Below are 12,605 nucleotides of genomic sequence, written 5' to 3'. Positions count from 1 at the left end.
TTGGGAAGGAAGAGATCTTCTCCTGAGTTACGTAATGCAGCAGCGTGTCCAGGCCTCACTCCCCTGCAATTTCCTGGCCTGCAAGCAGTAATTTTCTGCTTGAAATATTAGCCTGAGCTTTGGATTTCCTGGCTCATATGGCATATGTGATCAGTGTAGCATCTGTGTGCACAACTGCTGCTCTTTGAACGTGGTGTTCAGGTAAATTTGGTTCTGGCTGTTGGATGATGAGGAACAGCGACTACTTGTTCATTGAGAGCTGTGTACAGGCACCACAACACACCCTGACCTACTGGTTAGATCCAGCAGGTGGAGGAGGCTTCAGATCCTTCTGTGTCTAGTTGAAGCAGTAAGCTGTGAAGGAGGATTTGAGGTGGGATAGAGCTGAGGTGCAAATTAGTGCAGTTTCTATCTTCATCCTTCAGCATGGAGAAGTCCTTGCAGTGATGGATTTTGGGGTTTTCATTGGTCAGGTTGGTGCTTGGTTTTTTAACTGCATTGAAAAGCCTGCCTGGATGGCTGGGCCTGGAGGGTGGTGGGCAATGGAGTTAAATCCAGTTGGTGACTGGTCACAGGAGCTGTTCCTCAGGGCTCAGCACTGGGGCCAGTTCTCTTAAATGTCTTCAGAAATGATCTGGATGAGGGGATTGCATGCACCCCCAGTAAGAGGGCAGATGAAACCCAGTTGGGAGAGAGTGTTGGTCTGCTGGAGGGTAGGAGGGCTCTGCAGAGGGATCTGGGCAGGCTGGATCAATGGGCCAGTGACAGCAGTGAGAGATTCAACAAGGCTAAGTCTCAGGTTGGGTCACAACAACTGTGTGTGCTGCTACAGGCTTGGGGCAGAGGGGCTGGGAAGCTGCTCAGGGGAAAAGGACCTGGGGGTGCTAGTTGACAGCTGTCTGAACATGAGCCACACTGTGCTGAGGTGTCCAAGAAGGCCAACAGCATCCTGGCCTGGCACTCTGCTGGGTAAAGCACTGGCTGGGCAAAGGGGCCCAAAGGGTGGTGGTCAATGGAGTTGAATCCAGCTGGCAGCCAGTCCCAAGGGGTGTTCCTCAGGGCTCAGTGCTGGGACCACTGCTGTTCAGCATCTTTATTGATGACCTTGATGAGGACACAGAGAGTGTCATCAGTAAGTCTGCAGATGACACCAAGTTAGGTGGGAGTGTTGGTCTGCACCGGGGTAGGGAGGCTCTGCAGAGGGACCTGGAGAGATTGGATCCATGGCCAACCTTAACAGGATGAGCTTCACCCAGGCCAAGTGCCAGGTCCTGCACTTGGGTCACAACAACCCTAAGCAGTGCTACAGGCTTGGGGATGTGTGGCTGGAAAGCTGCCTGGCAGCCCAGGTGGCCAGGAGAGCCAATGGCATCCTGGCTGGGGTCAGAGGCGCTGTGACCAGCAGGAGCAGGGAGGGGATTGTCCCCTTGTACTCTGCTCTGGGGAGGCCACACCTTGAGTCCTGTGTCCAGTTCTGGGCCCCTCAGTACAGGAGAGATGTGGAGGTGCTGGAGCCAGGGCAGAGGAAGGCAAGGAAGCTGGGGAAGGGCTGCATGAAGAGTGGCTGAAGGAGCTGGGGATGGTTAGTTTGGACAAGAGGAGGCTGAGGGGAGACCTCATTGCTGTCTACAACTACCTGAAATGATGTTGTAGAGAGGCTGGTGCTGGTCTCATCTCACAGGTGATTAGTGACAGAACAAGAGGGACTGGCCTCAGGCTGTGACTGGGTAGGATTAGACTGGACATGAGGAAAAACAATGTCCCAGCAGGAGTGGTCAGGGGTTGGAATGTGCTGCCCAGGGAGGTGGTGGAGCCACCAGCCCTGGGTGTGTTTAAAGGCTTGGGGCTCTGGTTTAGGGGTGAAGCTTGTAGAGCAGGGTTCTGGGTTGGATGTGGTGACCCTGAGGGGCTTTTCCAACCTGAATGTTTCTGTGGTTCTTTGGCTGATGCCTGAGCCTGTGGAGATGTGAACTGCTGCTGCATGGCTGCTGCACTCCTCCTTCAGAAAGGGACTGACATGCCATAGAGATTGAGGAACAGCAGGCTGCTTCTCTTCTGTTCTTCTAAAATGAAGGTGTCAAAACATTCTTCTGCACATCAAAGGCTTTTTTAACTCAGGTGAAGTTTGTTCATCTTGCTCCTGAGCATGAGCTAGCTTCTGATCTTCAAGGTGGGTAAAAGCCAGGCAGAGGCTGGCACACCTTGTGGTTGACTGAGAGAGGCTTGCTCTTCTGAAGCATTGTTGCTCTCCTGAAGCATCCCACTCATAAGCCAAAAGAACTGGGGCAAACCCATCATTGTAGAGCCTCCTCTAACCATGCCTAGAGGTGGAAAATCTTCTCTGAGCAAAGGAGTGGGAGAAGTGCCAGAGACTTATCTATCAGCTAAAAGCCTCACTCATACCTCCTGGGTGTTCTGTGTAAAGTCTGGTGCTTGTGTACCAGCTGGTGAGGGGCAGGCAGAATCGTGGTGTCATCCTCTTGGAGGGCAACCTGCTCGCTCCAAGAGCATTCCTCTCTGTCAGGCAGTATGTGAACCTTTGCTGTCTCTGCCACTTCGTTGGGTACCCAGGGAGGCTGAGCATGGTGTGGCCAGAGCAGGTCAGGGTGGAGATGAGCCCTCTCTGCCCATCCACACTAAGGTGTGGGAAAAACACTGCAGAAAGGGAAAATAGATGGTTCTGTTGATGAACACTGGGAAGGAAACCCAAGTGGGTAAGGGAGAGCTGAGAGCTAAGTGGAGCAGATGTGGGGAGAGGACACTGTGTAGGGTAATAAACTGAAGCACACATGGATATCTTATTCCCTGGGCATGTATTTATGGTGGATGAACTCTGCTTTGTGCTTGTGGTGATCAGGTGAAACAAATGGGATGTGTTTCTTCTCCCTCAGCCATGCTGTCCCACATCTACAGGCAGTGAGGAGTCCATGGCATAGTGAAAGAGGACCAAGACCTGCTGCCCATGCTGTGTGGGCCAGTGTCTAGCAATCAGGACACTGAGGGAAGCAGGTGCCATGGTTGAGTTGATCAGATGGTGTTGGGTGATAGGGTGGACTCCACGGTCTCCAAGGTCTCTTCCAACCTGGTTAATTCCATTCCAAAGACTGGGGAGCATCTGCCTCTGCAGCAGTGGCTGCTGCATGGGGAAGGTAGCCTATGGCTTCTGCACCTCCTTTTCTCATGTGACTCCATGGGAGCTGCAGCTTCCATGGGGGAATGGAGAGGTGACAGTTGCTGGCCCCTGTGCTTCTGGGTGGATCTCGCCAGTCTGTCTTCTGGGTGAATTGGAATTAATAATCAAAATACCAAGACCATTTACTGCACTGTCTTGCCCAAGAAAACCAGCTGAGCCTGCAGCATGTCCTGTCACCCTGCAGCTGCATTCCTGCTGATGCCCCCCCTCCCTGGCTGGTCACCCCACTTCAGCTTCCCCCTTTTGGCCCCTTTCTCCTGCCCACAGTGACCATGTGTGGGGCCACCTGATGGGGTGCAGCATAGCAAGGACACAAGGAAATAAAACCTGAGAAAGCTGATGCCCTCTGAGGCTGGTGGCTATAGCCCAGGGGAACCAGGAGCTGCAGGGACGGGGGTGTGGGCTGTGTAAACTGCCTTGGGGAAGAAGGATCTGATTTGGTGGCCTGCTGCCAGCCCCAGGCTCTGCTCCTGTTTCATCTCATGACAGGACATGTCTCTGTGGTGTGGCCAGCCCTGCTTCTGATTTAAACAGCTGTGGTGAGAGGTGGCTGAGGTGTGGACGAGCATCCCATCCCCTGCTTTTGCTGCAGGGCCTTGTCTGTGCCAAAGGGTGGGATGAGCAGCTGTGGCCCAAACCCTTTTAGCTACTGCAGAGATGCAAGGCAGAGCCCTGTACCCACAAACACAGGAGACAAAGTGAAGAAGAAATAACACAGCAGAACTCCCCCAAGAAGACAGCAGCAGACAAGCAAGTCTCTCCCTGCATTGCCTTTGTTTGCTTATTAAGCACAGGATTCCAGGTGCCCTGTGTTGCTGCCCTGCACATGGCTCAGGCAGGGCCACCGGCACAGCTGGAGACACATCTTCCCCGGGGAGAGGCAGGCTCGGCAGGGCCTGAGTCGGCAGCAGAGGTACCTGGGCTGAAAGGTTGGGCTCCCAGGAGTGTTTCACAAGGGTAACCGATGCAATGGTGCTGTGGTGGGGGAGTGTGTGTGCACAGCTGAGGCACCAACACCAGCCTGGGTGAACAGGGCTGGAGGGGCAGCCGTGCTCAGCCTCACCTGCCCGCTCCACCTCCTGCACCCCCTGCTCCCTTCCGTGCTGCTTCCTTTGCTTTCTCCCCTCCTGTGCCCCAGCTTTGTGTCCCCTCGCCCCTGGCATTTCATCTCATCGTGGCATTGTTTGTTTTATAGCTTGGCTCATTTTTTCAGTTCCCATTTGGGGTCGTTATCACATGTGATTAGTTTGGGAGCCTAATGAAGGGGATCAGACATAACTCTAGGGTATGTCTGCACCATTTAGAGTTTCTGAGCTCCAAGAGCTGCAGAGGAAGTTTATTTTTAAGCTTCCTGAGAAGATAAATTTGAATGTTGGGTTGTTTAGGGTACAAGTAATAGAACTGAAATCCCTCCAGGAGGGAGCAGTGCCCTCTGGGATTTGAAGCATCCCAGGGATAATTATCCAGTGCTGAGTAAGTCTTGTTAGTCTTGAAATAGCTCTGAGTGGATGATCACATTTTCCCCTCACACTGGCTTGTGTGAGAGCTTGAAAGCCTGTGTTACCATTCAGCCCTCATTGTGAGAGCACTGTCTACATGTCCTTAGTACTCTTGCTATCCAGTCCCACTCTGGGAAAGTGGGAATGGAGATAACTGACTGCACAACATAACACCCCTGGAAGATAAATAAAGGACTTTTCCCCCCCCAAGGCTGTTCTTTCCAGTCCTGTTCTTTCACTGTACTAAGAGATAAGAGGAAGTCATGAGGTCTTGTGTGTTGGAGCAAGGTGAGGGCAGAGCATCCTCAGGACAGCTCCAGCTACTGCTGTTGGGTGGCACTTTGCAGGGGACTGGAGCCTCAGCTCAGCAAAGCAGGAGCAGGACAAGTGCTGTGTCACTGGCCCAGGCAAAGTGACATGTCCTTATAGTGACTCAACTGTGTCCTTGCTAACCATCTGCTGGTGTGATGCAGTTCATTAGTCACTAATTGGGGTGATTAGCCAGTTTGTTGGGGGCTTTTTCAGCCTGCTGGAAAGGCCAAGGATCACGTAGATGTGAAGCAGCTGAGTCAGTCTTCTACCACATTGCCTTCAGGTCCAGCAGGCTCTAGGTGGTGCTTAGAAAGCAGACTCAGCCTGTCTCAGGCTTATCTTGTGCTTTCTGGCCGTTTGCCTCTAAGCCTATCACAGCTGCATAGCAGAACTGGGGTCTGCAGCTGGGGCCTCCTGGTGTGTGGCAGTGCACTGCCCAGAGGAAGCACCTCTGGAGGCTGCAGGAGAGGGCCCTCTGCCTTTAGGCTGAGCCTGAGAGGCTTGTTTTGCCCATGCTGCATTTGCTGTCTTTGTCAGCTTTGTAAAACCCCTCTTGAGGCCTCTGGGGCTTTAGTGAGGATAGCAACTTCATAATACTTCCCCTCCCCCCTCCCCCCCCCCATTTCTTCCCTCCCACTCATGTCCAGGCTTTCCATCTTTGGCTGTATCTCCTCACCCAGTGCTTAATCTATGGGTGCTGGTGGGTTAGGCACTGATGCTTAGCTATCACCTTACTGGCTATATCAACTGATGGTTTGTAAGTCTCTGTCTTCCCTGACAGCTTCTATGCCATCAACCCAGACTATTCTTGAAGACAGCTCTTTGATGCCATGTGTAATACCTGGACCCTCCTGGGCTCAGGTTTGAACACTGTCCTTCTGCTCCCTTGTCTGTGGAGTTTTCATCTACCTAAAATCCTCAACTCAGTCTCTTCTGGCTGATGCTTTCCTTGAAGCTCCTTCTGTGGTGGTGGTGTCAGCAGCACCCTTGGGTGCACTGCAGATGGAGGTGTGGATTCTTGTCCTTTGTGCCTTGCTCAGCTGCAGGAGGAAGCTTGATGTAAAGATCAAGTATCCTCCCCATACTTGGAATGGCCTAAGGAAGCCAGGGAAGGTCTTCCCCTGTGTTAGCAGCCCTGCTCATCCCCTGTGGAAGTGCTGAGATGGCAGGCTCTGTGTACTGCCAAGGATGTGATGAGGGTGGCTTGTGCTGGGTACCTCCTCTGTTCACTTCCCATTTGAGCTCTAGGCAAGCAGTCTTCACAGAACTGCAGTAAATTATCACACTGGCAGCAATATTCCTAAGAGCATCTGTTTTGTCTCTTTTTGAACACCTCCCTGGGTGTACTTCAGCCACACTGGCACTCTGCTCCCCACGAGGAGAGCTCTGTGTCTTTAAGGCAAACGCTGCTGGTTTTGTCTGAAGCTGAATTTCCTCATCTATTCTGTCCTCGTGTGCTCCAGCCCTGGCCTGCAGCAGCAGCTCACAGGGAATTTTCTGCTTATTGCCCTAAGCAGAAAAAAAATGGTGTGATTTGCTTGGACAACGTAGCAAAGCCCTCTGTGTCCTTCAGAGCTGATGTAGTTAGAAGCAAAACAAACATCTGGGGGCCACAAAGGTGATCCAAGGGCTGGGATGCCTCTCCTCTGAGGATAAGCTGAGGGAGCTGGGGTTGTTTAGCCTAGGGAAGAGAAGACTCCAAAGGGACCTTATAGCTGTCTTCCAGTACCTGAAGGGATCCTTCAGGATGGCTGGAGAGGGAATTTTCACAAGGGTATCTAGTGGCAGTACAAGAGAGATTGGTTTTAAGCTGAGGGAGAGTAGGTTTAGATTGGATCTCAGGGAGAAGTTCTTCAGTACAAGAGTGGTGGGACTCTGGAATAGGCTTCCCAGAGAGCTGTGGCTGCCTCCTCCTTGGGGGTGTTCAAGGCCTTGAACAGCTGAGTCTAGTGGAGAGGCGTCCCTGCCCGTGACAGGGAGGTTAGAGTAGATGATCTCTAAGGTCCTTTCCAACCTAGGCTGTTCTATGAAATCTGGGCAATGCTGTCTGGGGCTGGTGGTGCACTGCTTGGAAAGCTGAGCATCAGCATCTCTAGCTTGTGGGCAGCCAGGGGAGAGTGTGTGAAAGCTGAGACCCGGCTGAGGTTTCACAGCAGCTGACACTGGGCTAGGTGGATGCCCTGGCTCCGAGCGGGCAAGGCTCATCTGCCCTATCCGAGGACCTTTGTTCTGAGCGTGCGGAGCAATAAAGTTCGGCAGGAATGGCAGGGCCTGCCCCCGCCTGGGCTCACTCCCTGCCGCGCTCTCTGTCTCTCTTGCAGCTGCGTAAATGAGTATGGAAGATTATGATTTCCTCTTCAAAATCGTGTTGATCGGCAACGCGGGCGTGGGCAAGACCTGCTTGGTGCGGCGCTTCACTCAGGTACGTCTGGCTGCTGCGGAGCGGAGCCTGCTGCTGCAGAGCCTGCTGCTGCGGAGCGGAGCCTGCTGCTGCAGAGCCTGCTGCCGCGGGCATGGCGCTGGGACCGGAGCCTGCTGCTGCAGAGCCTGCTGCTGCAGAGCCTGCTGCCGCGGGCATGGCAATGGGACCGGAGCCTGGTGCCGCGGGCATGGCAATGGGACCGGAGCCTGCTGCTGCGGAGCCTGCTGCCGCGGGCATGGCAATGGGACCGGAGCCTGCTGCTGCGGAGCGGAGCCTGCTGCCGCGGGCATGGCAATGGGACCGGAGCCTGCTGCTGCGGAGCGGAGCCTGCTGCCGCGGGCATGGCAATGGGACCGGAGCCTGCTGCTGCGGAGCGGAGCCTGCTGCCGCGGGCATGGCGCTGGGACCGGAGCCTGCTGCTGCAGAGCCTGCTGCCGCGGGCATGGCAATGGGACCGGAGCCTGCAGCCTGCGGCGGGGCGCTGAGGGCTCCGCCAGCGTCACTGCCTCAGAGCCTTTTGCTGGTCTGCCACCTACAGTGACATACTGGCACAAGCAGCACATCTGGAGCAGCCTGGAGAGCAGGGGGCTCAGGGCAGACCTTATTGCTCTCTACAACTACCTGGAGGGAGGTTGTAGCCAGGCAGGGGTTGGTCTCTTCTCCCAGGCAGCCAGCACCAGAACAAGAGGACACAGTCTCAAGCTGTGCCAGGGAAGGTTTAGGCTGGATATTAGGAACAAATTCTTCATAGAGAGAGTGATTGGCCATTGGAATGTGCTGCCCAGGGAGGTGGTGGAGTCACCATCCCTGGAGGTGTTTAAGAAGAGACTGGATGGGGTGCTTGGCGCCATGGGTTAGTTAGTCCTGAGGTGTTGGGTGATAGGTTGGACTTGATGATCTCAAAGGTCTCTTCCAACCTGGTCTGGTCTATTCTATTCTATGCTATTCTATCTGCATCTAATGGCTCTGCTTGGGATCCTGTGCTGGAGAAAGCTTATCCCTCCTTGAAGACATAAAGTCCCCTCTGAAAGCCACTGGGACAGCTCCTGATTTGGAGGTGTGCTGGGGCTGTCATAAGGACCAGCACATCTCCTGCTGTGCTCATGTGTGCTTTCTCCTCCCTAGCCACTGCTGCACAAAGTTCTCCCTGTTGTTTGTCACTGGTAGATAATTAAATCATCGTGGTCCTTGGCTGTCAGTCCAGTGTCTTCTGTTAAACACCAGACCACTTTGTGTCACACAACAGCAGGGAGAAGGCTGTGCTTCCGTGGTGGAAACAAGAGGAGGTTTTGCATGATGCACAATAAAACTGAAGTTCTGGGGGTTTTCTTGCTCCCTCCATTAGGAATTGTCAGCATTTTCCCCCCTCACTGTTAATTTTAGTTTGAAAGCTGTGGTGGTGTTACACACTCTCCAACCACTCGTGACAGACAGTGGCAATATAGCTACTCAGCTTCAAATGGTTCATTGCAAAGGCCTGTGGATGCTCCTGCTGCTTTGGCAGCACAGCTGCTGTAGGGGATGGATGTGCCCCCAGATCAGCACAGCTTCATAGACCTAGACATGAGAAATCAAACACTCAGTGTTCTTGTAAACTTAGACACTAGGAATAGAAAAGAGTTGCTTTGGTTTGCAGTTGCTGCCTTCTGATGGTGCTGCAGTCGGACAACCAGCACCGCACCAGCCTCGGCCGTTGCTGCTGTGCTGGTGGTGGCTGACTCGGTGCTTTGCTCCTGAAAGCTGTGCAGGGATGTGGTCCCAGTTCTGGGGGCTGCCAGAAATGCCTTCTGTGCTGGGCTGTGTGGTGGAGGGGAAAGGGAAGGTGTGAGGGAAGAATCATCCCGCTCGTGCCGCTATCAAGGCGCTGGGAAGTGGGGTGGAGGGTCCTCAAGTACCCTTCCCTGCCTCTTGCCACTGCACAGAAGCAGAAGAGCTTTTGCTCTCTCTTGTGGGTTTTTGTTTCCTTCTCTTTTTCCTGTACACATCCTCCTTCCCTTTTCTCTCCCTACTGCTGGAGTCAAGTGCTTGCTACGTGACTAGGAATGTGTAGGCAGGGAAAGCACTGGGCTTGAATTAGGGTGACCTTTGTGCTGGGAAAGTGCTACATTTTCCTCTCTAAAGGTGATGTGAATACGTATCTGGGGAAGGTGACAAGGGAGGAATGGTTTTGAGGGTGGAGAAGAGCAAAGCCTGGCACCCAGAAAGAGTCTTTGCATAATGAAACTCCTCTTTTCTTTCAGGGACTCTTCCCACCAGGTCAAGGAGCCACGATTGGGGTTGACTTCATGATTAAAACTGTGGAGATAAATGGTGAAAAAGTAAAGGTAGGAGCCTGATGGTTTTCAATGTAAACTCCTGGGACAGTACTGCAGCTGATGTTTCTTCCTGCAGCCCTCCCACTGCTGAAAGGCTTGTGAGGAAGGGTCAGGGCTGTGTGGCATGGCTTGGGTGATGCTGGGTCTAACAGTCTTTGCAGCCCTCTCTGCAGTCAGGATTGCAAAAGTGAACCTGCCCTGAAGGGAAAAGCAGAGGGGGAATGGGAGATGTTGCAAAACTCAGTCCTTGCTTAGGAGACATTAGCACTGTGCCTGGCTGGAGCTGAGGAAGCACAAAGTGCTTCATTGCAACCCCTGCTCCCAGCATTTCTGGTAGACAGAAGTGTGTTGCATTCCCATTGGGAGGTGCTTGATGAAGGTCTCCTGTGAAGTCCTGCTGTGACCACTAGGGAGAGCAGGCTGCTGAGCTTGTGCAGCTCTGCACCCTGGAAGCTCAACTGCCACTCCTGAGCTGCAGATTTGGGAGGAGCAGGGACGGTCACAACACTCATGCTTCAGTCAGCAGGTTCTACTGAGAAGGGCAATGTCCTCCATACTCAATCTTTGACCCTCCAAAACAGGGTGGTGGCAACCAAATTGCTGCTGGGAAGCTCTCCTTGCCTTGTGCCAGTACCCAAACTGAGCCAAATTGTCACTTGACAGAGAGCCTGGGCTGAGACACACTGGAGTTCAGTCCCATGTTCAGTGGCATCCACGGTTGGGTTTCAGTGCCCAAAGATGTTGGCTGGTGCCACTGTTTTCATTAGCAGAGATCCTACTAGAGCCAGCATGGTGTTCAAGAGTGGGTAGCCTCTGATACTGAGGTGTCTAGAGACCCTGAGCTGCTCCTGGAGTTACTCTGCCTAGATGAAATCCAGAGGCATCACAGTGAAAAACATTGGCTTCCCCTTGCTGCCCTCATCAAATCCAGCAGTGAGCACATGGGAGAGCAGCAGTGGTGTGACAGCAGCTGGATGTCACACTGAGACCCATTGTTAAGGTTATATAAGTGATGGGATGGAAGCAGTGGACTCAGATCCTCGTGGCTGGGTGTTTTTAACCTGTATTTCAGCACAGAGGGTTTGAAGAAGAAAGTCAGGTGGCACACTCCTGAGTTTAGGATAGACTTAAAAAGCCACAGCCTTGTCAGCAGGCTGCCAGCCTGCTGTGTGAGGAGCTGTAGGGCAAGTGACAGTCCTTGACCAGAAGACCTTCCAGCCTGAGCAGGTGAAGGGCAAGGTAAAGACAGAGTTAACATTCAGCACATCCCAGAGCCAATGGGACAGAGCAGCAGGCAGGAGGGCAGGGAGGATCATGTGCAGCCCCTGCAGTGTCTGTTCTTAGCTTGGTGGTTGTGATGCTGGTTAGCAGGCATTGTGTAGCAGGGTTGGCCAGGACATTGATGCTGCTTATTCAGGCTCCTTGGACAGCAGAAATGCTTCTTTCAGCCAGAACCTGGACCAGTGGAGCTGCTCAGAGGATCCAAGCTGGTAAATGGCTGAAGCACTGCACTGAAGGTAGCATTCATTATTCTCCTTCTATCCCTGGCATAAACCAGCTGTCTGAAGATTTTCTTGGTCAGTGCAAAGGAGTCCTGAGGAAGATGAATCCCTTCCACTCCAGACATGTCTCCTTTCCAAGAATCTGGTTGCCTGTCAAGTACAGATGGAGCCTTAAGAACATCACTTACAGCTGAGGTCTGGTTTCTGGACAGGTGAACTCACCCTCAGGATTTGTCTCCGTTTGCCTGCTCACCAGGACATCATCCTGGTTTGAAACTAGCTTGGGCTGAGGATGCAAACTCCTTATGAGTGGCCATGCCAGCATGGGCTTCTCAGGGGCTGGGATGGTTCAGGGCAACTCAACAGCTAAATGAAAACTCCTCAGTGTGGTTAAGCTGCAGCTGTCCTGCAGGTGTCTGATAAATGCATGTGTCCACCCAAGCAAATCTCTCAGTCACCTTGGTGGGCTGGCCTGTGTTTCACAGAGGCACAGCCAGTGGTAGCTGGCACAGCAGCTGTATTTCACTTAGCAAATAATGAGTTGTTAAATCAAAGTCCCCCTCCTGACCTCACCAGTGGAATACATTGGAGTCACTGGAACTTGGCCACAGTGACCAGGCTTAGCACAGTGCCTTGGGGCATGTGAGTGAGGCTCTGGAGGGTGACAGACAAATAGATTTCTTTCAGGGAGTGATCTTGTAGCTGAAACTTTTTGAGTGAGCAGTGGTAGTGAGAATAAACATTCAATGAACAGAAAAAGCAGGAATGAGTCAGAGCTCAGAGCAAGCAACAACAGCTCAATCAAACGAGGTGCTTCTGTTAGCTCATTTAACAGGGCCCAAGCTGTGATTCCCCTCCAGTGCCAGGCAGCATCTCCTGCCTGTCTGCTGGGACCCAGGCTGAGAGAGCAGAGCTACTTCCCAAGAAGGTGTGCAGTCTTCCAAATAATGGATGGGTTTCTGGGGCAAAAGGCTTCCAGCTTTCAAAACTGCATCTGAAAGCAAGTGGAGAGGTGCTTGGTGTACACAGCATGAGGCTGTGTGCACACCCCATGAGATGGGGGCGGCTGCTAAGGCTTGCTGACAGGTGACCTGAGCTAGCACTGTGCAGCTGAGGGGCTTGGGACCTTCCTGGCCTCTCCTAGAAAGTCAAAACAATGTCTGCAAGCCCTGTGCTTAGAGGATGCACAAATCTGAGCCAGCTGTAACATCCTCACAGGGTGGTGTGGATTGGCACTGTCCTTTGGTTCATCTGGGAAAAACAGACAGAAGTAGAATGGTTGCTGTGAAGTGTTCTGTGTGGCAGAAATGAGCAGGGGGGGAAGTTTGAGATGCACACTTGGTGTGCAGGAAGAGTCTGTCG

General features: G+C 52.9%; 1 protein-coding gene across 3 annotated transcripts in view; it reads left to right on the top strand.

Moving 5' to 3' along the window:
* RAB30 (RAB30, member RAS oncogene family) overlaps positions 1–12,605 on the top strand; it is a 60,457-nt gene that overhangs the window by 34,586 nt on the left and 13,266 nt on the right. For all 3 annotated transcript variants that reach the window (XM_068146014.1, XM_068146022.1, XM_068146032.1), the window contains exons 2-3: positions 7,326–7,426; positions 9,667–9,750. In XM_068146014.1, coding sequence (XP_068002115.1) covers positions 7,334–7,426; positions 9,667–9,750 — 177 coding nt within the window. In that variant the 5' untranslated portion in view covers positions 7,326–7,333. The remainder of the gene's footprint in view (positions 1–7,325; positions 7,427–9,666; positions 9,751–12,605) is intronic.

This window comes from Melanerpes formicivorus, unplaced genomic scaffold, assembly GCF_026170545.1.
Source record: "Melanerpes formicivorus ecotype bairdi unplaced genomic scaffold, bMelFor1.0.p_v2 SCAF_1, whole genome shotgun sequence".
NCBI lineage: Eukaryota > Metazoa > Chordata > Aves > Piciformes > Picidae > Melanerpes > Melanerpes formicivorus.
This window is presented reverse-complemented; position numbering and strand designations above follow the sequence as displayed.